Source organism: Prionailurus viverrinus, chromosome B3 (genome assembly GCF_022837055.1).
Source record: "Prionailurus viverrinus isolate Anna chromosome B3, UM_Priviv_1.0, whole genome shotgun sequence".
Taxonomy (NCBI): domain Eukaryota; kingdom Metazoa; phylum Chordata; class Mammalia; order Carnivora; family Felidae; genus Prionailurus; species Prionailurus viverrinus.
Genome location: NC_062566.1, coordinates 35551475 through 35575112, shown reverse-complemented (window position 1 = coordinate 35575112; position 23638 = coordinate 35551475). Strand labels below are relative to the sequence as shown.

The window sequence follows — 23638 nt, the reverse complement described above, 5'->3', positions numbered from 1 at the left end:
CAGCTCAGAATCCGTTGGGGCTGGAAATGGCAATCCTCAGGGCATAGAACCAGGGAGTAGTTAAAGCTGTTAGGGAAAATTGGCTCCCACGGGGAGAATGTGAAAAGAAAGCAGAGGGCAGTCTCACAGTTCATTGCTGTACCAGGAGAGGAAGGGGCTACTGGCCATGTGTGGCCTGGCTCTGCCCATAGGAGTTCCTGTTGGTTGGGAAGGAGTCTCAGATGCTAATAGTTAAAAACATTAAGCTCCTACCTTCATGGCTTCCCAAGTGCTTCCCATAACTCACGACTGTTCTCGAGTCACAAGACAGTCAGAGCAGACACTGGCCTACGTGGAAAGATCCTTGGTTTTGTGATCGTCAGATCCAAGTTAACATCCCAGCTCTGCCCTTTCCTGTGTGATGATGAGCAAGTCTCTTGGCTCCTCCCAGTCTCCATGACCTCACCTGTAAAAATCAGTTTAATCAGGGTTGTGGTGGGGACTAAGTCAGAAATAGGATGGCTAACTCAATATTCTTAAAACTTAAAGGGAAAGAAGCATTCATGATGATTTTTCTGTCTCACTTGTACCTCAGAGAAACCAAATAATTGATGAGGGGAAGATTTTTGTTTTTAAATCTGAGAACTCTAGTTAATAAATGGAATGATAAAAATTAGAATTATCGTCACTGTTTTGCATCCTCCAATGAAACGACACATCTGTGCCGTGATAAGCAGGGGCAGCTAAACCATCATGTTAACCACTTAGAAACCACCAGATGTTATGTGCCTCCTGAGTGACATAATGGGAAGCACGCAGCCCTATGAAGCATTCCTGCCAAAAAGACTGAATTTGAGCCTGACTGACCCTCTAGATGTATGTACCAGCTTATGAGAAATACCAGGGACACAGAAACAAGTTAAAGGACACCATGAGGCTGCAATCAGCCAAATCTAGATCGTGGGGAATTCCATAGAGCAAATGAGCCTATTTCTTCAACAAATTAATGGCAAGAAAAAAAAAAAAGGAATATATAGTTTGAAAGAGATTTGGGGCAGTTGGCTGGTTCAGTAGGTGCAGCATGCAACTCTCAATCTCAGGGTCATGAGTTCAAGCTCCAAGTTGGGCGTGGAACCTACTTTAAAAAAATGTAAAAAAAAAAAATTAAAAGAGATTTAAGACACATTCCCATTGAGGGGGAAGAAAGAAGGTATGAAAAGTAACTGGCACATAGTAACAGCTCAATAAATGAGACCTACTGTTACTTTACAATGAGCAAACTGCAACTTAGAGAGATTAAGTAACTTATGTAATGTCATACCAAATTGGCCAACACCACCACGGTTTATTGTCAGAAACTCCTATGTCTATGTAGCCCAGTTGGGCAGCTACAATAATCACCAAAGCCATTCGCTGAAAGTGAGTTTTTATTCCAAATGACTGTAATGGCTAGAAAGACAACAGATAAAACTGAAAATGATTCTGCATAATTGGAAAGTAGAAGTAGTTGATGTTGCAGGGAGCACACAGTAGGGTGACAGCTTGGCACTTGATAACGGCAATAACCAAGAATTCATAAAAATAACTGATGTCCTTCTGATACACAATCCGGATGTGCAGCATTTACAGCAAATAACATAAAAAGAAAGGAGGAAAGAAAAAGGAAACAAACCCTCACAAAATCCCAAACTTCAGAAATTAATATTTGCTTAAGAACACAGTGGTGATGACTTTTGGTAGCAAAATTTTCACAATTCTTAAAATGGGAGTCTTCAAAAGTACTTCCTCAAATTCAAAAGCTAAAAAAAACGAAGAGGGAACAGTTACACTGGCTTAGAAGAGCTGCCGCCTGTCACAAAGACGACAATCAGTCCTACTTCCAAACACAGTGATAACCGGTGAACCTGACAGCCGAATGGAGAGGCCGCCAGGCGGGCACTGACGCCATGATTGTACAAGAACTCTCTGGATCACGCATCATTAACAACGAACACCACAACTATTGCTCCTCCTGACTGACGCTGAGGCTGCCTTTCTGCACCTCAAGTTCCTCGGCACTGACCATCGACGGATCAATGGCCGCGTATTTGGTTCCATGGAATTGCAGCAAATGTATCTGTAGAAACATAGAATTGTTCTTTTAAATGTCACTATGGCATATTTTATACTTCTAAAATTACACAGTAATATGTACTAATAAGAGACAAACTGGAAAACACAGAGAAAAACAAGTATTTTTAAAAACCACAATCTGAGGGGGCGCCTGGGTGGCACAGTCAGTTAAGCGTCCGATTTCAGCCAGGTCACGATCTCGCGGTCCGGGAGTTCGAGCCCCGCATCGGGCTCTGGGCTGATGGCTCAGAGCCTGGAGCCTGTTTCCGATTCTGTGTCTCCCTCTCTCTCCGCCCCTACCCGTTCATGCTCTGTCTCTCTCTGTCCCAAAAAATAAAATAAACGTTGAAAAAAAAAAAATTTAAAAACCACAATCTGAGGGACGCCTGGGTGGCTCAGTCAGTTAGGCATCTGATTTTTGATTTTGGGCCTGGGTCATGATCTTGCAGTTTTTGAGTTCAAGCTCTGCGTCAGGTTCTGTGCTGACAGAGCAGAGCCCGTGTGGGATTCTCTTTTCCTCTCTCTCTGCTCCTCCCGATCCCCTCTCTCAAAATAAATAAGCATTAAAAAATAACACCCACAATTTGGGATCTTTGTTCCTTATTTAACATGTAACAGGTCTCTCCCAAGTTCCTATAAATTTCATCATCTTAAATGGTGGCACACCACTCCATAAGTTGTTGTTTACCCTCCTGTCCTGCTGCTGTGACTCAGGTCTTTCCCATCCTCTGCTGTTGAGAGTAAGATCATCACGAACGGCTCCAGGCATCAAGTTTTTCTGTATTTAGGGTCCTCTACTTAGGATCCACTGCCACAAGTGGATGACAGGACCAAAGGACATGACTGTTTTTTGAAGTTCTTGATACTTCTTGCCAAACTGCCAAAGCAGTAATTTCTCATTGCTATTTAAACTTAAAAAAAAAAAATCTTTTTTAATGTTTATTTAGTTTTGAGAAAGAGAGAGGGAACACAAGTGGGGGAGGGGCAGAGAGAGAGAGGGAGACACAGAATCTGAAGCAGGCTCCAGGCTCCAAGCTGTTGGCACAGAGCCCTATGCAGGGTTTGAACCCATGAACCGTGAGATCATGACCTGAGCCCGAGTTGGACGTTTAGCCGACTGAGCCACCCACACACCCCCTCACTGCTATTTTAATATCCATTTAAGGTAGAGGACAAAGTGGCAGTTTTTGTCAGTTTTTGCGTGTATTATTTTAATGCACTAAAAATGGATCAGGAAGTTGCTTCATGAATCTGGTATCCTGTTCTGATTGAATTCATTGTATCCAGGAAGCAAGGTCACATCATACCAAATGGCTACTTCTAGGTATGTGGATATAGGCCTGCTGTTCTTAGAAAAGAGATGGTAGGCAGAGAGTCACCTGTCTCTAACACACCTGCTTGAATTCTGCTTTAAATTATTAATGTAAACCACTTTTATCAAGCAAGTGCCTCATTCTTACAGAGAATTCTGTAGTTCTCCTATTCCACCATTAAAAAAAAAAACAAGCTTTGTGTTTCAAACTATACACTGTGGGTTCAAAGTGCCCTGGCTTCCAAGCTGAGACTTACCTGTACATAAAGATTCACCTCTGCACTTCTGCACAGGTATGGGAAATTGCCTCCTGTTTTAAGGTGAGCCCTCCGGGCATTAGGATACAGTTTGTACATTTCTTCTTTAGCTTCGGTTGAAAGTGCACTCTGGTCAAATACCTTTAAAAAAAAAAAAAAAAAAACAAAGGCTGAAACCTACTGGTATTTTAATATGTTCTTTCCACATCATGGAAAATGCTTCCCAAAGCATTTCTTTCTTGTGAAGAGATGCTGCTGAACCTTGGCCAGCCTGGGCCACCTCTTCCTACTGATCCCTGGTGATTTCTAACATAAGCTACAGAATTTGTTGTTGCATTCTTTGGGAGAAAAGTCTACCATGAATTTTTTCCCCTCAAACAGAGTTAACTGAATTAAAAGAATATTAATAGTGAACAATCATTATTGAAAATGCCAGTTAATTTCAAAAAGATCACTAAAATCCCAAAAGAACGTGTAAATTTTATTACTACTTAAAAACAGTTACATAAATACTATATGCTTAGTGAAAAACAAAAACAAAAACAAAAAACAAAATTTTTAAGAGTATAAGAAAAAGTCCAGATCCTTTCCTGGGGGAACTACTGTTAACAGTTTGGAGTGTATGATTCTAGACATCATTTACTGCCCACATAAACTTATGTTTACACACACATTCAAGCAAGTTTTCAGAAAGTAATTTTTTTTCAAAAAGTAATTTTTTTAATCGCGCGCGCACACACACACAGCACTTCCAACTTGCCAAAGCTTAAACACAGTTTCCAGTGACCCAAACTTTGGGTACATGAGCTCAGCTTTGAAAGATGGGCAAACAGAGCAAACGCACTGTGAGGACAAAATATTTTACCAACAGTACTGAAAAGCTTGTTCTGTGTCATGGTCAATGTCGGAATGTAGAGATTACAGTGAAGAATGAGAAGTTATTATTTACATGCTTGTAAATTTCTGGACAAAAATCAATTCTTAAAAAACATTATTTGAATCCAGGAATAAACCCGTTTATGAGGCAAAATAGTTACATGATTTAAAAAAAAAAAATAAGCCAAACCACAATGAAATACCACTTCACATCTATTAGAATCACTATTACCAAAAAACAGAAAATAACGAGTGTTGGGGAGGATGGGGAACAATTCGAACCCTTGTGCATTGCTGGTGGGAATGTAAAATGGTACAACCACTGTGGAAAATGGTATCATGGTTTCTCAAAAAGTTAAACAGAATTACATATGGCTCAGCAATTCCACTTCTCCGTATATACCCACAAGATGTGAAAGTAGGTACTCAAACAGATATTTGTACACCAATGCTCACAGCAGCATTATTCACAATAGCCCAGAGGTGGAATAACCCAAATGTCCATCAACAGATGCTGGATAAACCAAATGTGGTACCTGCATACAAGAGAGTATATTATTCAGCGTTTAATACACGCCACGACATGAATAGACTTTGAAAACATTCTGCTAAGTGAATTCAGCCAGACACAGAAGTACAAATATTATGTGATTCCTTATAGTCTATGTACCTTACGTGAGGTACATAGAATAGTCAAATACATAGAGACAGAAAGTATAATGTTGGGTACCAGGGTCTGGAAGGAGGGGGGAATGGCGAGCTAGTGTTTAATGGGTACAGAGCTTCAGTTTGGGATGATGAAAAGTTCTGGAAATGGATGATGGTGACGGTGGCACAACACTGTAAATGTACTTAATGCCACTTAAGTTTACTTAATGTACACTTAAAAATGGTTAAAATGGTAAATTTTGTAACATATATTTTACCACAACTCGAGCATATAAGAAGCAGGCTTTTGTGCTAATTAGATTTTATGGAATTCTTGATTCTCTGACTCCATGAGGCAACTTTTCTTTGCTACATAGATGTGTAATAGCTAAAGTGCAATATCTGTTGATGACTGTAGCAAAAATATATCAGAATGGGTAAGGACTACCATGTTTGTTTATGTTTATTCCTACTTCAATGGTGCTATTCCTATCAGGAAAAAAATAGGGTAAGCAATACGTTGATTGTTTTAGAACTGAAAAAGTGGGTGGGGGGGGGGGTGTAAAAAAAATCCAAGGCAGCATTGGAAGAGGTACACTGAAAAATTACAAAATAATTATGAGGATTTTGATATATACAGTTAAAAGGGTAAGGCATCTATTTGACTTAAAAGGAAGCTTACATCCATAATGGTTACAGGGATGTCCCGAATTTTATGAGGTTCCACATAAGAATTTTGACAATTCAGGGTCAGTCTTGAAGCCAGTTCACTCTGACCCAAACTTTCCAGCTGTAGGAAGAAACACAGGCAAAGGTTTTGAATTAATTTTGTTTCCCACATTTCCATTAAGTGTAATATTTGTGCTTATAAAGGTGGTATCACGTGTGGTGGGTCCAGAAAGATCACCAAGGAAGAAATATAATGTATCTGTGAGACCATGGGCCTCCCAGGTGGTGCCATTTTTCTACTGTGGGAACCTGGCATCCATAGCCCTCAACATGAATTGCTTCTTCAACCAGGTACCTGTGGGCAGCAAGCCACTTCCTATAACTCACAAGCGACAGATAAACATTTTTAAGAGATTTTGGAGCTGGAAGAGACCTCAGAAAAACCATCTAGCCCCGTAGTCCCTAAATCCAAGTCTGTAGACCTGCTACTTCAGATTCACCTCAAGGAGAAAGAGGGGGAACAGAGTAAAAATACAGGTTCCCAGTTCCCACACCCAGGGATTCCAGTTCAATGGGCTGGAGAGGCCTTGGAATCTGTTTTTTTTTGTTTTTTTTAAATGTAGGCTCCATGCCCAACATGGGGCTCGAACTCATGATCCCCAGATCAAGAGTCCCATGCTATACTGACTGAGCCAGTCAGGTGCCCCTGGAATCTGTATTTTTAAAAGCTTCCCCCAAGTGATTCTGTTGAATTACTTACCAACAGTAATAATCTGTGTGGCTGTGTTAAAGTTAATATGGAAGGCTGTTTAGCAAACATCTCTAATACATACTCAATGAGACAGATATATCATCAGGAAGCAAGGAGACACAAAAATTTCTAGTATAAGGTGTCCCCACCCCAACGCCATGATCCTTACCCTGTCCACCATGAAATCAATAGCATCAGCCATCAAAGGGTCCACTGGGCCAGATGAAAAGTTTCCAAGAACTATTTTTTTGAGCATAAATGATGGCATCAGCCAAAAGCTGTAAAACAAGGACCTGATAATTTAAATTTGCAAGGTTACACAAAAGTAGCAAATATTCATTCAATATTGAAGCTTTGTATTAGCTATGTTCTTGGGATCTAGAGATAAAAAGACCTATCTCTTCTTCCAAAGAGCTAGCTTTAAAACATCTTGTTTTTATATACATTTTCCCGAGCTCCCAAAGAGTTACGGTTTAATATGATTAAAGTTTTATTTGAGAATTTAGAATAATTATAAGTGGTATTTCAAGTTTCTTTGCCAAGGTAGACATTTTGATAATACTCAGGATTTATTATTTATCATTATTATTATTATTATTACTATTTTCTTTTTTTACTATTTGGCTTTATTTCCAATGGCTAAACTATTTCCTTTAGAAAACTGAAAAATTAAGATCCCAACCTTCAGGTTTATATCACCTTGATTGATTGATATTTCAAAATAGCAAAATGAAGGAGCTGTTATACTGCCAAAGTTTTCTCCTAGGAGATTCAATTAGGCTAATTCAAGGCAATTCAATCTATGGATTTCTGTAAGTGATTTTTAGTTGATATTTATTCCATTAATTACAAGAATTGAGAGCCATTATATACAGTAAACACTACTTTCTCTAAACCTATGGTGAAAATGACTTATAAAAAGTGCAGATCACCTTCTGATGCGTGTTCTCAATGGACTGGCTTGTTGGAAGTTGAGCTTCCCTCACAAGGCCAGTGGGCCCTCTTTCAGTTAACTTTCTCCATCCCACCCATGGGTTTCCTTATTTTCTCAAGGTGATGTTGCCTAGGTACCCTCTGTGAGGGGTAGACCCTGTTGGCTTTGCTTGCCCCTGTAGCCTCAATGTGTGGCACAAAGTAAGCACTCAGATATTTGATAAAATGTAGCTCATATGCAGGGGCACAAACAAAGTAGGGGCAGTCTTGGCTTGTGACAGTTAAAACAACATTAAAAATCATCAAAAATAATCAGTGAGCTTTAGTGCATTGTCCGGACATGAACTATTTGTAGCTAATGTATGTAAGAAATTGTTGCACAAATGCTGAGTAAACTACTGAGATAACACGAGAAAACATTTTTAAAGAGAACAGAGTACAACTTGTTTTTGAGTAAGCTATACGCCCAATGTGGTGCTCAAACTCATGATCCAGAGATCAAGAGTTGCAAGCTCTACCTACAATTTTAAAGAAATGTGAAAATAACAAACACAATGTTTATCTAGAGAATTCTGTGAAAAATCAACCTGATCATACAGGTATGTTTACTCATGGAGCTTTGTCTTTTAGGGTAGAGTCTAGCCTTGCTAGCAATGAAAAAAAATCACATTAAATTAGCTTTAGGGTACTATTAGATACTTATCAAATTACTTAAAATGTTATCTTCAGGGTGCCTGGGTGGCTCAGTCGGTTAAGCATTCGACTTTAGCTCAGGTCATGATCTTGAGGTCTGTGGGTTCGAGCTCCATGTCAGGCTCTCTACCGATAGCTCAGAGCCTGGAGCCTACTTTGGATTCTGTATCTGTCTCCCTCCCTCTCTCTCTCTCTCTGCCCCTCCCCCGCTCATGCTAGGTCTCTGTCTCTTAAAAAAATGAATAAACATTGAAAAAAATTAAAAACAAATAAACAAAATGTTATCTTCAATAACTTTTCTTTTTCCAGTGGGGGGAGGGGGAGGGGGATAGGAAGAGAAAGAGAATCCCAAGCAGGCTCCACACTGTCAGAGCAGAGCCTGACACGGGGCTCAATCCCACAAACTGTGAGATTATGACCTGAGTCAAAATCAAGAGTCGGACACTCAACTGACTGAGGCACCCAGGCACTCCTAAAGTGGACTCTTCAATGAAAGGATGACTCAGAGGAAACAAGCGCCCCATGGGTGGCCCCACGAAGCAGGCCACCATTTCCATCTTTCTGAAAGCAGACTAACACTAAAGTGTCATGATGTGCAAGACGTGCTGGCAGACGAAATGTATTCTCTCTGTTTTTGGAAACACATTTCAAGGAAATAACCCAGAAAGGGAAGGAAAAAAGCAACGGGTACAATGATTTGCAGAACATGATGAAAAATTGGGGGAAGCCAAAATGCCTAAAAACACTGTGTCAGTCAATATACAGAACTGTTTAACAACATAGTAGGCGGAACAAGCAGAACACCATATTAGTTACATATGCAACTGAAGAGGACCTGTTAGGATCACATGAATGTATATTAAACAAAGCTAACCCATAATTCAGAGTAATAGAAATAGCTAAATTCAGAGTTCATTCCATTCTTTTCTTTGGCAAAGGTGATTGTTTCTAGTTTTAAAAGCCAGGGAAGTTTCAGAAGACAGAGGTAGATACAAGCCCTTTCCACCCCCACACCCCCACCGCTTAGTGCAACAACCCCCCGCCCCCACCAAGCCAACATTTTCAAAATTCCACTGAATGAAAATCCTAAGAATTTTGGCCAAATGTTCATGTTCTTACCTGTTTGCAGTCCAAGTTTGGTTGAAGATGGAGGTGTCACTGAAAGAATTGCAGAGGATGAGGGAATGGACTCTGGGAGATGTGTGTGTGTATTCAGCAAATTTCTGGGCCAAAAAGCCTCCCAAAGAAGCCCCAAACAGGTGAACCTAATTGCAAACAAACACAAGAAGGATACTACAATAACAATCAATCCTGAACATAAATACCAAAAAAAAAAAAAAAAAAAAAAAAGTAGTTTTACTTCTCACCAACCACAGAATACATAATGTCATCATAGTCCTTAGATGAAAATATCGATAGCAGTTCAACATTTAGGAAACACTGCACTTAAGTACAATTTATGCATCCCGTCAAGAAAACAATCTGTGCATGCAAATACAAGTAAGAAAATATTATCTACAGATTACACTAGAAAATGAAACCACTCAGTAATTTATATTTAAGAAAACTATGATTTGGTAATTCTACTCCTAGGTACAAACTCAAAAGAACTGAAAACACATGTCCACGTTCGTGTGTCCACGAATGTTCACAGCAGTGTTATTTCTTTTTTTTTTTTAATTTTTAAAAATGTTTTATTTTTTATTTTTGAGAGAGAGAGAGAGAGAGAGAGAGAGAGAGAGAGAGACAGAGTACAGCGGAGGGGCAAAGAGACAGGGAGACACAGAATCTGAAGCAGGCTCCAGGCTCTGAGCTGTCGGCACAGACCCTGATGCAGGGCTCAAACTCGCAAGCTGTGAGATCATGACCTGAGTCGAAGTCAGATGCTTAACCGACTGAGCCACCCAGGCACCCCACAGCAGTGTAACTTCTAATAGCCAAACAATGGCAACAATCCAAACGTGCATCAACTGACAAATGGATAAATAAAATGGGGTACACCTATATAGTGGGATATTATTTGACAATAAAAAGGTGGAGTACTGATGCACGCTACAACATAGACGGGCCTTGCAAACATTATGCTAAATGAAAGAAGTCAGAAAAGATGAACACTAAGAAAATTAAAAAAAAAAGATGAATACTGCATGATTCCATTTATATAAAATACCTAGAATGGGTACATCTACACAGGCAGAAAGGAGATTAAGTTGCCAGGGGTAGGAGAAGAAAGGTGAGGAGTCACTAATAATGAATATGTGGTTTCTTTTTGGGGTGAAAAAAATGACCTAAAATTGACCCTATTTGTGAATATATTATATTTATTTATATATAAAATATATTTATGTTCACATATAAATATATATTGTACCTATCTATGAATATATTAAAAACCATACTCACACACTTGAAAAGGGTAAATTGAATGGTATGTGAATTATATCTCAAAAGAAGTATCATTTAAAAACAAAACAAAGACAATACCAGGCTTTACAATGTAAATGCTGCATTAAAATCACATGTAAATATTTAGTTTTAGGGTACTCACTTTATCCAGTTGTAAATGGTCTAAAAGTTTTCTAAATCCATCACAGAATTCAAGATGGTCCCAATAAACTGGATACTGCAACTGAAATAATAACATTATTAATTAATAATAAATATAGGGGAGCCCGGGTGGCTCAGTCAATTCAAGCGTCCAACTTTGGCTCAGGTCAAGATCTCACAGCTGGTGAATTTGAGCCCCATGTCGGGCATTGTGCTGACAGCTCAGAGCCTGGAGCCTGCTTCGGACTCTGTGTCTCCCTCTCTGCCCCTCCCACACTTGCACTCTGTCTCTCAAAAATAAATAAATATTTTAAAAATTAAAAAATATATATATATGCAAAATCTAGGACTCCCATAATAGCATTTCTCATTTGCTCAAGCTCTGCTCCTTTTATTTTTGAGAGAGAGAGAAACACACACACACACACACACACACACACACACACACACAGCATGAGCAGGGGATGGGCAGAGAGAGAGGGAGACACACAATCTGAAGCAGGCTCCAGGCTCTGAGCTGACAGCACAGAGCCCAATGCAGGGCTCACACCCATGAACCATGAGATCATGACCTGAGCTGAAGTCAAACGCTTAACCAACTAAGCCACCCAGGTGCCCCTAGACCAATTTATTTTATTATTATTATTTTTTCAATGTTTTATTTATGTTTTGAGAAAGAGAGGGTAAGTAGGGCAAGGGCAGAGAGAGTGGGGGACAGAGAGTGAAGCAGGCTCCGCACTGAAAGCAGCAAGCCCAATGTGAGGCTTGAACCCACGAACCGCAAGATCAAGACCTAAACTGAAGTCTGCTGTTCAACCGACTGAGCCTCCCAGGTGCCCCCTAACAGATCAATTTAAAAAAAGAATAGCACACAAGAGATATTATGTGAATAATAATTTCAATTCATGTCTGTTTCCTTTCCAAATAGCTAAGAAACTCCGAGGTTCAAGGGTGAATAGGAGCAGAACCCTTTCAAGTAAAAAAATACTGTTTTCCCTTTAATCCAATTTAATTCTAAAAGTATGGCTCAGGAGAACTCGAAATAAAATCCTAAGGAGAATTCCCTCTCTTTTTGGCAGCATTGCTTGAAGTGCGTATTCAATAAAATTGTTCCTCTTTTCTTAATTGACTCAGGCATCATATCTGATTTCTTGTACCTTTATTTGTGGCCAAAAAAGTATGGTGCTTGACCCTAAGTAGCCTATAAAAGCTGAGGAGGAGGAGGAAAAGAAATACAAGTCACTACCTCCTTTCTAGAGGACTCCAGCTTGTCACCAAAGAATTCCACTCTCTTTAATAATAAGCAAAACCTGTCTGACAGGCTAGTTGTTTTAAGAACTTAGATTCCTTTTGTCATTAACAAGTTGCTGGAATCGATACCATCATGTATATAATAGGATAACTTTAGATTTGTTGTAATTATGTTACTTTTACTATTAAAAATTTCATTTGTGGATGAGATTCCACTATTCTGACAGGATGAAGAACAGCTGCTCCCTAGCAGATAATCTGAGAACTGGAGTCGGATGATAGAAAAGAAAGCTATTATAGGGCATCTGGGTGGCTCAATCAGTTAAGTGTCTGACTTTGGCTCAGGTCATGCTATCTCGGTTTGTGGGATTGAACCCCACGTCAGGCTCTATGCTGACAGCTTGGAGCCTGGAGCCTGCTTCGGATTCTCTGTCTCCCTCTCTCTCTACCCGACCCCCAATTGTGCTCTCTCTCTCTCAAAAATAAACAAACATTAAAAACAAAACAAAAAGGAAAAGAAACCTATATTGTAAAAATATTTTTTTATGAAGCCTTTAATTTAAAAATATCTATGCCCAAGATAGGGGATAAAACTGTACACAACTTAACACACACACACACACAAACTGAGTACAAGTGAAACTGGAAATCTAAGATTGGTGGATTGTATTAATATCATACCCTGGTTACAATATCCAACTACAGTTTTGTAAAATGTTACTATTGAGAGAAACTGGGCAAAGTATAAAAGGGATATCTCTGTATCATTTCTGAAAACTACAGGTGAACCTATAATTATCTCAATAAAAATGTAAATGACAAAAGGACTGGTACCTTTCAACTGCTAGATAAGTATGTAATAAGTTTTAAAATCTTGTGAGGTAGGGGCATCTGGGTGGCTCAGTTGGTTAGGTGTCTGTTTTGGCTCAGGGCATGATCTCACAGTTCATGGGTTCAAGCCCCTCATTGGGCTCCTTGCTGACAGTGTGGAGACTGCTTGGGATTCTCTCTCTCTCCCTCCCTCTCTGCCCCTTTCTCACTCTCTCAAAAATGAATACATACATTTTAATAACTACATAAATAAAACAAACTTCGTGGGGTTAGGCACATAAGGACAAAGTAACTTTTTTTTTTTTTAATTTTTTTTTTTCAACGTTTATTTATTTTTGGGACAGAGAGAGACAGAGCATGAACAGGGGAGGGGCAGAGAGAGAGGGAGACACAGAATCAGAAGCAGGCTCCAGGCTCCGAGCCATCAGCCCAGAGCCTGACGCGGGGCTCGAACTCACGGACCGCGAGATCGTGACCTGGCTGAAGTCGGACGCTTAACCGACTGCGCCACCCAGGCGCCCCAGGACAAAGTAACTTTGAAGACATCACTGGCCTTTTCTTTTTTAAGTTTTATTTATTTTTTTTTTTTTAAATTTTTTTTTAACGTTTATTTATTTTTGAGACAGAGAGAGACAGAGCATGAACGGGGGAGGGGCAGAGAGAGAGGGAGACACAGAATCAGAAGCAGGCTCCAGGCTCTGAGCCATCAGCCCAGAGCCCGACGCGGGGTTCGAACTCACAGACCGTGAGATCGTGACCTGATCTGAAGTCGGAGGCTTAACCAACTGAGCCACCCAGGCACCCCTTAAGTTTTATTTTTAAGTAATCTCTGCACCCAATATGGGGCTCAAACCCACAACCCCAAATCAAGGGTTACACACTACACCAGCTGAGCCAGCCAGGTGCCCCTGGCCCTTTCTTGATTCATTATCTAGCTAATGAAATAATGAAATCCCACATCAAGAAGCTTGAGGTCAAGAAGAAATATCCAGCCAAAAGGCAAAGCAATTTGGACTTGCCAGCTTGGAGCAAAAAACACACAGTCAACTTCAGACAGTGCTCTGAAGTGGGAGAGACGTCTGTGGCCGCTCAGTTTCCCCTCCCTGGCTGATCAACAGAGGCTACCAGGAAAGGTACTGTCGTGTCTTAGGCTGTGGAGGGCTGGGATGAGTGTGCTTGCCACCCCGCTTTCCTGAAATGCCGTCAACCAAGAGGAATTATGAAAACCCAGAACAAGGGAGGATTATGTTGCAGAGACTCAAAACATGCCACATGAAGAATGATCAAAGAATGTGGAGAATTTCTCCTGAAAGAAAAGACCTGGGGGGAAGGCAGCAAGCTGACAATAACTAGTTTTCTCGAGAAGGGCTGTCAGGAGGAAGAACTGGATTTGTTCCGTGTGGCCCCAGTTGGTGGTAAACCCAGTAAAACTTTAAGTTACCTTCCGAGAAAAGAGATCTGGTCCACATTTTCTCTCCTTCAGATAGTAAATAAAATGTACAGTAACAGCAATATTCCCACAGGGAGACCCGTTTTACATGTTACTGTTTCGGCTCCCGGAAACAAGTGCCAACTCCAAAGCCCAAGAGTCTCTCCTTCCTGAGAAGTAAGGAGACCAGCCTCCATTATTTTTTGTTTTTAACGTTTATTTATTTATTATTGAGAGAGAGAGAGACAGAGAGACAGAGAGGCAGATTTTGAGATCAGGTTTGATCTCACAAACCTGAGCAGAAATCAAGAGTTGTACACTCAACCGACTGAGCCACCCAGGAGCCCTGGCCAACCTCCGTTGTTACACAGTCGAGGCGTCATGAACAATGGTGCCTTCCTCACCTACACTGTTCTTCCAGAAGAGATTCAAGAATGACCAATGGGAAACTAGATTTAGACCAAACTCAGTGATAAAATAACAATTAGAAACAAAAAACTTCTTAAGTAAATGCTGAGAGTATGGGCTATAATAAGACCCATCCCAACAGTCAAAGACTTACGTTAAAGCAAGCTTTCAGTCAGCTGAATGTCAGCAGACCCCTCTGCTGTATAATATTGCACATTCAGCTCCCTTGCAGGCAGTGGTGTAATGAACCAGGAGTGGAAATGGAGTCAGAAGACTCAGACTGGTTCTCCTTCCACCACCTAGTGGTCATGGCCTGCCACGATCACCAACATGGCTGGACCTCCATTTCTTCATCTATAAACAAGGACAGTGCTTCCTACCATTCAGAGTTAAGAGAATGTACATAAAAGCTGGGCACTGAGGTTTCCATAGAAGTTTGTACCCTCTGCATCTCTGTATGTCCGTGTACTACACCGCCTTTCTTCCAAAGGCTTCATTTCACATTTTAAAGAAGGAAAACAATCTTACCTCAACTAAAAAAAAAAAAAAAAAAGCCCATTATGATAGTTAATCAGGAACAGAAGTACCCACATACAAAACAAAACAAAACAAAACAAAACAAAACAAAACAAAAAACCCCACAACCAAACCCAAAAAATGTGGACTTGAACTGTAATACTGAATCAATAATACTTACAGCTATAACCCGGTAACCCCATCCAGTCAAAGCCAAAATCTGCCGGAAAAATACATCTGCAGTTCCGCTGACAGGGGGAAGAAATATCAGAGGACACCTGATATTTCTGGGGCCTGCATCATAGAGTGACCATATTTTACTATCATCATCATCCACGATAATCTGGAGGGAAAGTTATAAGAAAAAAAATGGAAAACCTTATGAATTTGGTTTGATATTGTTACTTTACACTATAATTTCTGTGACAGTTTTAATGCCACCACCTTGGTTGTTACAAGGAACCCTGGGGATCACCCCAGACTAGCGTGTATAATAAATAAACTGCTTTGGTCTCTTTTTCCTTCTTCTATGTGCTAACATACTGTACAGAATTGCCTTATATCCTTCCAAAGACTATAAAGCTTTTTTTAAAATCAGTTTTTCATTTTCCTTCCCATCCATGATTATAAAAGCCTGTTTTGTTTACCATTAAACAGTAAGCCCTGTAATTGGCATCTTATTTCTTCCCCATACTTCTGGCTTTGTGTGTGTGTAGGAGGCAATTTGCACAGTCATTCTCCAGTGCTGTCCGGAGGGGAGGAAAGACTCCAGGCTCTAGGGACAAACTAGGGAGAGATGGTACCACTCAGGAGATGGTTCTGGAACCTGATCTACACCACGTCTTTGAGGGGGAGACTTTTGCTAAACAGGAAGGACACAGCAGGTGTAGGTGTCCCTGTTCTGGAAGAATGTTTCAAACCAGTCAGTCAGGTGTAGGGAATGGGCACAGGAAAAAACTGGTTTTCTTGAGAAAAGAGGGTTGGGAGGAGGAAGGGCATCAGAAACCTTCCTGAATTAGTAGTTCTTAACCCAAAGGGAAAAAAGATGAGCATTAAGTGAGCTGAGACAAGTCAAGGGCTCAGCGTGGAGTTTGGCAGGGAGAGTTTCAGTGAGTGTTAGATATTAGTATTATTCACTGCATGATAGTTTACTTTTTGTTTTCTGTGGCTGACTTTTTCGTGATATTTGGAAAAGTACCTGAACTTCCTGAACTTTTGCCAGTGCAAATCAATTATTTATCCTACTTTTACATTAAAAAATTTAAGGCCTCCAGGTTCTATTTTCTGAGAGCTCCTAGCTGGCAGTGCTGTGGGCCCCTGGTGTCACTGTGGATGGTAACACACTGACTGGAATCACTGGCATCACTGGGAGCAGACAAACGGGGCAAGGCACAGTCCAGAGGAACCTAACAATTCCCTTTGAGACATCCCCAGGTCACAGATGATGACAGTAATATCTCATACTCATGTTTCTGCCCTTGGCATCTTGCCACACACAATTTTGCTCTTATTTTATTTGGGGAGGCTATGATTGTGGTAAAAATCTCTTAATGGCTTTTGACAGTGCACACAGTAAATCCCAATCTTGTAATAATAAAACTAATATGAGGTAAGAATATTTAGATCTCTGAAATTTTCCAGGAAGTTATTTCAATAATCTATTTGGGAGAAAAGTAACAAAAATAGCATGTTCTCTCCCCCCCTTTACTGAGATATAATTGACATAGTATGTTCTGAATATAAGCCATAAATACTTAAAAGTTGTTTATCACTTCAATTTTCTCAGAGTTCTCTGAATGGCAATTTTGTCAGAAATCCCTTAGAAGATGCAATATCTATCTGATAATTTAAAATCTAGCACCACGAAATTTCAAGCAAACTTATCATGACTTGTGGACCAAACTGATCTCACAACTGGAGAAAATCACATCAACCAAACTACCTCCTATAACTACTTCTAAGAATATTTAGAGAAGTGTGGGTTGTTTGGGGTCTGGTGATCAGCTTGCTGAGAAAGTGAGCTATCAAGATGAGCGCACATGAATTATTTGAGGGGATGGGACTGCAAGACTCAATTATCATTTAGTACGGGCAGGAGTTTCCCAGGGAACAAGAAGGAAGGGCAGCTCCCTTTGGTAAGCAGTCAAGTACTTCTGACTCTGAAGTCAAATTAATTTGATTTTAATGGGCAGACTCTACCAGGCTGAGTGACCTTTAACATGTTAACCTCTCTGGACCTTGGTTTTCTTATCTGCAAGAGGGGCACATCACTACCAGCTTTGTTAAACTGTTAAGAATGAAATAAGGTATCTGCTGACCTCCTACAACAGTGCCAGTTGTCTAGCAGATACTCTGTCTACACTTGGAGAACTGTATCTCAAATTTCTATATGGAGAATAGTTTTGTTGTTAATTCAAACCTGCATGGCACTTCCACAGATGTCTACCCTGACAAAATAATTATAACAGAGACATAGATGATTTTCATCTCATACTTTTGCAAAGGGATCAGCAAAGACTTTGCTCTGTGACTTAACTAGCTTTTGTCCAGTATGATCCCCAAACATTTGGGATTAATTAGGAACTCAGAGTCGACAGTCAAACTTCACTGTGAATGACACCTCAGGCAAATAAGATTTCCTGAAAATGGCTACCATTACAGAGGATCTATAATGTGGCCCTTTGAAAATCTTAAATCTGAGGAACAGGAAAAGGCTTTATAATCGAATCTGACTGCACGTACTATATAGTTGCTGTTGCGGCAAGCTTTCCACTATCTACAGAGTACACATGTTCCTGTTTGCTTGAATACACAAAAGCAATTATAAAATAATGAGTACAGTTATACCCACTTTTACTCTTGAATGCGTCTCAAGAGTTCACTGCACTTGACAAAGAAGGGGTGAACTTTATGCCCTACGACCCAGACTCCTGATATTTGGCAATAGCCTTTACTCTCAAACACTGTTAAGGCATAACATCTAAGTCACAAACAAAAACAATACAAGATTTTGCAAATAAGAGGTGTAGTAAAACCATACATACCTTTTTAAGGGGAACTGTACTTCTAAACCAGTTATAATCAGGAGAGACTTTAATCTCTCCCATGATTAGCTGAAATGGAGGTTAACCCTGAAATAAAAGCATGTGATGTTTCATGTCAAGAATTCATGTTTACATCAGAACCAAATGTAGAGTCTGGTCTAGCTATAAAAACAATACTTTAAATGGTAAAACCAAAGAAATGGGCTATTTTACCTTGTCAGTATATACGTAAACTACAGAAAACAATTTGGTGAAGTCCTATAGTCACAGAGCAGGAGGGGGCCCTGAGAGATAATTACTTTCTTAGTTCCTCCGGATGAAGAACCTGGTCTAGAAAACTTAAATGACTTACCAGCGATCTCCTGTCTATTGCAGAGCTAGGACCAGAGGTAGGACAGTGTGTTCTGACACCAGAATGCCTGTCCTAGGTAAATGATTCCAAACTGCAGTACCATCACCTATGTGTTGACAGTATCTTAAGAATCCATTTTAACAAAGATGTCTGATAGAGTTTCAGGGAACAGTCCACACTAGAGAAAGGGGGTAATAGAAAGCTGCGTCCTGATCAAGTCACAAAATGCCATAAATCTAACTCTAGCAGAACATAGTTTCAGAACCTCACATGTAGTTCTTAATGCAGTTCTTGATGTGATTAAATGTGATATACCCTCCTCTGAAAGATCTATGATCAAATACCAGGACAGGCTTGAAGGCACTATAACCAGCAACAAAACATGGGTCTTTAGAAGAAATACGCAGTCTCTTGTGGTGAGATTAGTGATTTCTAGCTTTTATAGCTGCGTGACCTTGGAAGAGTCACTGACCTTCTTTGAGCTTGCTTTCCCATCTATGACTGTTTCACCACTGTATTTTCAAAGCCTAGAACAGTGCTTGGCACAGAACAGGCATTATCTGTTGACTAAATGGATGACTATGTCCTAAGGAGACTGGATCAGGCAATCCTAGAGTCTCTTCTGACCCAGGGATCTAACAGCTTTGGAATGGCTGGGCATCTTCAAGGGAAAGGCTGCCCCTCCTTGCTCAGGCATCTGTATTGTCGTAACAGGAACTTGAAATTATAGCTCCCTGTTGCAGATTCTTATTGCCAAATGAGGAACTTCCACCCCCTGGTTTGGAAGGATTCAAATACTTGCTGTGTATCCTGTCCTCTACCCCCAGAGCAAGTCTGGATTTCCTAACAAGGCTAGGATGTGTTCAAGACCATAACACTTACCTCCTGGGCTGACTCTGAATTGTTATTTTGAGTGGTTGGTCAGCGGGTGCAGTTCTCTGGACTGGCCAGGAGCTGGGGACTCCTTTTTGGCCCTCCACATCTGCCAACTCAGGAGTTCAGGGAACTTAGCAATCATAACAGTTACCTCTAATCTTGGGGGGGTTACTAAACCCCAAGGAGATGGGAGACGTAGGCATCCATTATTAAACTTGATTTACAACCTTGACATTGCAATAATGGTCTGTTCCCTCAAGGCTAGGATGGTAATTTTAGAAAAGTTTGTTAAAATCATAAGCTGTTCTCAAAAGTACCAAGAATATCATTAGCCAGTCTTATGCTGAAATCAGTGTGCACAGATGTAGTTATAATTCATCCTGGAATAAAGAAAATCGTTCTTTGCATATCCATTTTCTCTTAACGAATATTAACATGTTAAAAAAAAAATCTAAGCCACTGGAATCTACTCAGTAGGTTTATAAAACGTCTAAGCTACTTAAAGCCAGAAAGGTAGCTTCTAGATTTGCCAGACTTGGGATAAATTAATTCAGTTTTGGAATCAGCTGCAAGGTACAAACCAAACTATCATAGACATACAGATCATACACAGGCACACACATTCACTGACATCCACTTCTTCCCAGAGCAACAAGTAGAAAGATGTGTCTTACCACAGTCCTCAGCATTATTCACAACCACCTCAGTATAACATTTTATAACAAATCTCACTGGATGGAGAGATTCCACCCAACTGTGACCAAATTTTTGTAGAGACAAGTGATTTTAACACTTGTGTTAGTTTGGCAATACATGAAAGGTAAGATAGATACCAAATGTTGCATCTGACCAACTGACATCTAAGTTAAAAAAAAAAACAACAACAAAAAAACTCACTGCTGCAAAGAGAAAGCAGCTGTGAGTGGTATGAAAAGGAAGTCTGTTCTCCGAGCCCTCTTTCGTTCACTAAAGGGGTATACTTTTCCAAGTCACGAGAGGAACATTCTGTATATGGCAAGAAAAGGTTAACTGAGATTGTGACCAAACTGGTCAGTATTAAATAAGAAAGAATGTCGACCAGGAGCTCAACACTGATCTGATCTCTCACAATTCAATTCTTCGCAAAAACAAAAGCACCTGTTCATGCTGGTGGGAAAAGGGCTACAGAGATCAGCCTTAATCTTGCCTAAAGAAATCCCTCCTCAGGAAGTACTTTGGACAGTCAGTCCTCTCTGGCCCTGTGGTGCTAGACAATAAAATTGCCAATTGTGAGTGTGCATCAGGAATTACATGCACTTACCCCTCAGGGATTCAACAGAACCTGCCAGTTTACAGTCAATGAAATCATCTTTAAAAATGTTTAAGTCACATAACCAGATTAACTAGTCAGAGGTTTTTGGATCCTTTATCTCAATCTGTAGTTGATCCACATATGGACAGTCTGTGATTATTAATGCCAGCAGTAACTAAATATTAGGACCTGAGAGTCTCTAGGCAATGCAGTTGGCTTTTTTAATGCAAATCTCAACAGCTCACCACACCAGTACACAGCTATCCTTTCTTCCTCCAGATTTCTTTAGGGGAACATTTATCCCTCTTTTCTTCAGGAACTTACTCCATTATTGTCTAAACCTCATGGGAGGAAAAGCTGCCAACTTGACATTTCTTCTGTGACACCTCATCTTGTACTGTCTTGGTATAAAAGCTCTTGGAAATTTGCACACAGCTATTAAGTTACTCCTCAGTCTCTTGAATCATGCTGCTAACAGGAGCTGGAACATTGTACAAGGAGACAAAGCAGCAGCATAAATGCAGAATTTATAACTCCCTAGGAAAGCCAGAAGAAGGAAAGCAACGCACTCTAGTCCTGTTACTTTCCTCATCCCCCATTCACAAGTCTCACACCAGGTACTGAGCAATGACAAAGACATTTGTCACTTTCAGGCTGAGGTGCAATCTTCAAAATAACTAGCTTCTGCTCAGAGTTCTTAAAAGTTGAAAAACATATTCCCGGGCTGCAGCAGTGTATCCCCGGGACCAGATTACAATAGTATGCCCTGGTCAAGAGACCCGCACCCCCATCCCCAGACGATCCAAACACAGACCCCACCCTTTCCCAGTCCCGCCTGTGAAAGCCACAACAAGGCAGGGTCACAGTACAACGACCACCTCAGGAAGTCAAACTTGACCTCAGACAGATAGACAGATACACATACACAGAGGGACATGAGGTCACGTGCATGATCACATGGACCGGCCCACTAGGGGCCACACTAACAAAGTCACACCAACAGAGGCAGCCGCACACAGTACATACACACCCACCTGCAAACCTATACACATCACACACCCACACCCTGCTTCCAGGGCCTCGCCCACCCCTCACCTGCCGTGGCCTCCCCCACGTCCCTTTCCCTCCTCCCCAAGGCGGCTCTTCCCTCCAGTAGGGGCGCGGGCCGGGGAGGCGGCTGGGTCCGGGTCACCGCCGGCTGCCGGAGCGCTCAGTACCCGCAGGCACAGCGGGCTGTGGGGGCGAGCTGGAGGGCGGGCCTCCGAGGGGCGGGGCGCGCGGCCCGGCGAGCCTCAGCTGCCGCGCTCCCCCCTCCCGAACGGTTCGCGCAGTGGGCGCGAGCCTCGCGCTTCCGGGTTCGGAGGAGGCGGGGCCACGTCATGAGGAAGGGGCGGGGCTGCGTGGCTCCGGCGGTCACCATGACGACAGCGAGGGATGGAGACCAAGGTGAGACACTCCCGGCCGGCTCGGTACATCCTGCCGGTTGGGAGTCGGCGTCCGCCCTGGAGGTGGTGGAGGGCGCGGGGAGGAGGTTCGAGTTCCCTTTGGGTCAGCTCTAGGTCACCCATTTGATGTGGGCACCGAGGGAGAGATTGTGCGAGTGGGAGAAGGGGACGCCTGGCCCCTTGGGACCTCCCTCTGCCTTCAGTTCGCGCCCTCCTGGAGGAAGCAGGTGCGGACTATTTTCTCTCCGCTACGTAAAGCTTTGAGGCGACCCCCTTTGTGTCACAGGCTTTAGTGAGCAGCGCTTTGTATACTTTCTTTGCTTGGCAAGATTTTTTCCTCTTGGCACGAGCATAGTCGCCCTCCATATCCTCCACTGTAACACCCCTCACAGCACTTTGCAGACTTGTGCTGTCATTCTCCAACCAAGCCTCCAGCTCCTGCATCACTTTCCTTTAAAAGAATAGAGAATATTAATATATTTATAAACTTTCTTCTTAAGCAAAATGTAATGGAGATTACTCAGTAAAACATTTGCAGTTTGCTGAAAGAATGTATGATAAGGATGGATAACATGTAAATCTTGTTTGAAGTCTTTTTGTGATCCTGCAACAAGGTCATGTTGGAAGTGCCTGCCCTAATCTTGTTTTAGGGAAAGCTTATACCCTACTTTAAAGGCCTTTGGTTTTTGCCCTTACCCAGGCAATTGTTTATGGGATTAAGGTCAGGGGAGAATCTGAGTAAATTGCATCCTTAGTCATGACCTCTGCTTTCCTGCTCTTGAGTGTTGGGTCCTAGTCTAGAACTTTGACAAATCCCAGATGCATTCCCCAGGAGCACAGTAACTCGTTAGCCTCTGGCTCCCCACCCCATCACTTCTTTCAGAATTTCCAGTCAGTGTAATGACCAGGAAGTGGTCATTTATTATAAGTACCACATAAGTGTATAGGGCATGTTTCTACAGAAGATTTTTAACCTTGTGGCTTTTTTTCAAAACTTCAGAATAGTTTAATGAATGGAATAACTGGCAAATCACTGGTTGCACGTAAAGACCACTATGGTACTCATTACATTATTTGTGTCTCCCCAGGTGTGTTGTGAACTTTAATTTAGGGCAAAAGGAACAGAGTGATTCAACCAGTGTCTTAGTACATGATTTGGCTCATAGTAGGTACTAAATGTATATTCAGTGAGTTAATGAGAGAATAAATAAATCTATCCACATGTATTCCTAACTCCGGCTTCCTGATGTCCCACGCCCCCAGACCTCACTTTAGTAATAGCCCTAATGAGATTTAAGCTATAGATATGCCTAATTAGAAGTCCTTATTCTGTTAGTTTGATAATAATTTTTAACTCAACTGTTGATAATGAAAAGCCATTTCGTTATGTAGACTTTTTGTTGCATGTGAACTTTTGT

The 23638-nt window shown here is 41.2% G+C and overlaps 1 protein-coding gene across 4 annotated transcripts; it reads right to left on the bottom strand.

The window, feature by feature from the left end:
- Positions 1 to 1388: 1388 nt before the first annotated feature.
- On the bottom strand, positions 1389 to 22141 carry SPG21 (SPG21 abhydrolase domain containing, maspardin). Of its 4 annotated transcripts, XM_047862997.1 has the most exons (10): positions 21871 to 22141; positions 19491 to 19745; positions 18257 to 18343; positions 15394 to 15555; positions 10779 to 10859; positions 9350 to 9495; positions 6774 to 6897; positions 5867 to 5974; positions 3661 to 3801; positions 1389 to 2095 (listed from the first exon to the last, which is right to left on the bottom strand). In XM_047862997.1, exons 3-10 carry the CDS (start codon positions 18317 to 18319, stop codon positions 1979 to 1981), a joined length of 942 nt encoding a protein of 313 aa, XP_047718953.1. In that variant the 5' UTR covers positions 18320 to 18343; positions 19491 to 19745; positions 21871 to 22141; the 3' UTR covers positions 1389 to 1978. The 4 variants fall into 4 exon arrangements, with proteins under 4 accessions (XP_047718953.1, XP_047718951.1, XP_047718954.1 ...); XM_047862995.1 differs by lacking the exon at positions 19491 to 19745; XM_047862998.1 differs by lacking the exon at positions 19491 to 19745 and having other exon boundaries at positions 6774 to 6882; positions 21871 to 22139.
- Between the last annotated feature and the right edge of the window lie 1497 nt (positions 22142 to 23638).

What these genes read in the sequence shown, in the direction of transcription:
- SPG21 (XM_047862997.1), bottom strand. Translation starts at nt 18,319, where the DNA reads ATGGGAGAGATTAAAGTCTCTCCTGATTATAACTGGTTTAGAAGTACA. An exon ending in GGGGTTACCGGGTTATAGCT is followed by an intron (nt 10,860 to 15,393) that starts GTAAGTATTATT and finishes TTATTATTTCAG; the next exon opens with TTGCAGTATCCAGTTTATTG. An exon ending in TTGATTTCATGGTGGACAGG is followed by an intron (nt 5,975 to 6,773) that starts GTAAGGATCATG and finishes TTCTTCCTACAG; the next exon opens with CTGGAAAGTTTGGGTCAGAG.